We start from the raw sequence: 3,166 nt of genomic DNA on the forward strand, positions 1-3,166 counted from the left end.
CTATATAGTTTGTTTCTGTTACTAATAATTGGTTGGTATAGCAGACTAGCAGCAATCACAACAACATAATTTGTTGTTACATATTTACCTATCACCGGTTAAAGGTACTGGTGGCTTGCTAAATTAACAAAATTCTTTCTCTCAGTGCACTGGCACCGAGCAACATCGAGTGAGTGCACATCAATCGAATTCGCCATTAGAAACTACTTATTATACTAATAAATAATAAAGAGTATTCAAGTTTACACAAGATCTTTTTCGCAGAAAATCTGTTTAAATCCGTTATACATAAAAATCATAAAAAATGTATATATTGCTTTGTTTTTAATTTTACAGAAATTAAAAAAATTGTATATGTGTATTTATTATTTCTTATTTGATATATTTTAATATATTATATTATAAGAAAAGATATACCAAATATGTTCTCATAGTTTCATTTTTCTTTTAATCAGAAGTAAGAATATATCGCAATCATTACCTTTTTTATTTTTGCGAAAAAGGAAAGAAAAGAAATTACCGAGTGGTATACTTGTCTTCTGCGTATAGATACATGATACAGTTTCGCGTTACGTATACACTTGTCGCGAGACATTACCGTGTTTCTTTGTTCAATGATATAATAAGAAAATAAATTGAGCATAACGAAATATTAGTACATTTATTAATTCGTGCATGTGTCATAAATTTTAGTTATTTGATAAGAAATACCGTGAAAAAATAAAATGGGCATCGAAAGCTTTGTGACAGGAAGTTTGACCTCAGCATCAACTGGCGGATTTTCATTGCTCTTTCCGATTCTTGCTGCGGCGCTTGCCTATTTTCAATATGAAGCTCTAGATAATGAAGCACCACCAATCGATGTACCGTCAGAGATGCTATTATCCTCGTACCATTTTATAGTGATAGGCAGTGGTAGTGCAGGTATGTGTCCGAACTCTCGTTATTTCGTACAAACGCAATATGTAATACAAATATAAATATCTCCTTCCTCTGTCATTCCTTCTTCTTCTTTTTGCATCAGGAGCCGTAGTTGCCAGTCGTCTATCCGAAATCGAGGATTGGAACATATTATTGCTGGAAGCAGGCGGTGACGAACCTGAGGTCTCAGACGTACCCCTTTTGGCCGGATACCTTCAACTGAGTCAGCTGGATTGGCAATACAAGACTGAGGCACAGGATGATGCCTGTCTAGGTATATGATTTTTTTGTTGTCCCTCCGTCAGTCTTTCTTTCTTTATCCTTAAATCACTCAAACAGTATCTCTTTGTTTTTTTCTATAGACAAATTTCTTTTTTACGTTATTAAATTTTTGTAGCGATGGAGAACAGCCGTTGTAATTGGCCCAGAGGTAAGGTTTTGGGTGGAAGCAGTGTGCTCAACTATATGCTTTATTTAAGGGGTAATAAGCGAGATTACGACATTTGGGAGCAACAAGGTAGCCTTGGCTGGGGTTCGCGTGACATCCTGCATTACTTTAAGAAATCTGAAGATAATCAAAATCCTTACTTAATTCACACACCGTATCACGCGAAAGGCGGATACTTGACGGTGCAGGAGGCATCATGGCACACACCCCTAGCGGCAGCCTTCGTTCAGGCAGGTCAAGAGATGGGATACGAAAATCGTGATATCAACGGCGAGTTTCAAACCGGCTTTATGATCGCCCAGGGTACTATTAGGCACGGCAGTCGTTGCTCCAGTGCAAAGGCTTTTCTTAGGCCGGCCAGATTTAGGAAGAATTTACATGTGGCAATGCACGCGCACGCAACGAAAGTTCTGATACATCCCAAAACAAAACACATTTACGGAGTAGAATTCGTCAAGAATGACAAGGTCTTTCGCGTGCGCGCAAAGAACGAAGTGATTGTATCCGGTGGAGCGATAAATTCGCCGCAGTTACTAATGTTATCAGGAATCGGGCCAAAGGATCATTTGCAAGAGCTCGGTATTCCAGTGATTCAAGATAGCAAGGTTAGTGCAATAATTTTTTGGTGCAAAATTTTTTAGTTTCTCTCTCTCTCTCTTTCTTTCGGGTTTCTACACATCTCTATCGTTACACTTTATTAAATAAAGCCACACGTCAAAAACTTTCAAAATCATATATAAGATAATACAAATCAGTCAAATTTTCAAGCAATCTCCATTTCATTTATTTATACAATTTGTTCCCGCATCGCCAGGTAGGCAGCAATTTGCAGGATCATATTGGCTTGGGTGGACTCACGTTCATGGTTAACCAAGAGATTTCTATGGTGGAAAAACGGCTGCAAAGTGTGCAGACGGTGATCCAATACGCTGCACTGGGCAACGGACCTCTGACAGTGCTCGGAGGCGTCGAGGGCATCGCCTTCGTCAACACCAAATACGCAAACACTTCGCTGGATTTTCCCGACATTGAGCTGCATTTCGTTTCCGGCTCGACGAATTCGGATGGTGGCAGACAACTGAGAAAAGTGCATGGACTAACGAAAAAGTTCTACGACGCTGTTTTCGGACCGATCAACGATAAGGACACATGGAGCGTGATTCCTATGTTGCTACGACCAAAGAGTCGCGGTATAATCAAATTGCGTAGTAAAAATCCATTCGATTATCCTCTCATTTATCCAAATTACTTCAAGGAAGCGGAAGACATCGCCACTTTGATTGAAGGAGTGAAGATCAGCGTGGCTCTGAGCAGGACTGATGCCTTCAAGCGATTCGGAAGCGTGCTCAACTCGCATCAGTTTCCAGGATGCAAACATATACCCATGTATACTGATTCTTATTGGGAATGCATGATCAGATACTATAGTGCCACGATTTATCATCCGGTTGGCACGTGCAAAATGGGACCTTACTGGGATCCCGAGGCTGTCGTCGATCCGCAACTCAGAGTCTACGGCGTGACTGGGCTGCGCGTGATCGATGCATCGATCATGCCCAATCTTGTGAGCGGAAACACGAATGGGCCAGCAATTATGATAGGCAAGTAGAGATAGAGATACATTATTAATTATTATTTTTAAATATTTATTATTGTTATATAATATATATTAATCAGAGTCGTTGAACCAGCTTTTTACCCTATGAGAAAATAATTGACTTCACACGTTATAATTCAATTAGATATGAAGTCGATAATTTTCTCATAGGGTAAAAAGTTGGTTCAACGACTCTGATT

At 39.5% G+C, this 3,166-nt stretch overlaps 1 protein-coding gene across 2 annotated transcripts in view; it reads left to right on the forward strand.

The window, feature by feature from the left end:
• The window catches only part of LOC108764004 (glucose dehydrogenase [FAD, quinone]-like), a 15,666-nt gene that overhangs the window by 7,429 nt on the left and 5,071 nt on the right, over positions 1 to 3,166 (forward strand). The window contains exons 2-5 of one of the 2 annotated variants that reach the window (XM_018511990.1): positions 694 to 924; positions 1,025 to 1,195; positions 1,319 to 1,974; positions 2,184 to 2,970. In XM_018511990.1, coding sequence (XP_018367492.1) covers positions 726 to 924; positions 1,025 to 1,195; positions 1,319 to 1,974; positions 2,184 to 2,970 — 1,813 coding nt within the window. In that variant the 5' untranslated portion in view covers positions 694 to 725. Of the gene's footprint in view, positions 1 to 687; positions 925 to 1,024; positions 1,196 to 1,318; positions 1,975 to 2,183; positions 2,971 to 3,166 lie in introns of those variants that run through there. The other variant, XM_018511989.1, reaches the window with a different exon arrangement.

This window comes from Trachymyrmex cornetzi, unplaced genomic scaffold (genome assembly GCF_001594075.2).
Source record: "Trachymyrmex cornetzi isolate Tcor2-1 unplaced genomic scaffold, Tcor1.1 scaffold390, whole genome shotgun sequence".
Taxonomy (NCBI): domain Eukaryota; kingdom Metazoa; phylum Arthropoda; class Insecta; order Hymenoptera; family Formicidae; genus Trachymyrmex; species Trachymyrmex cornetzi.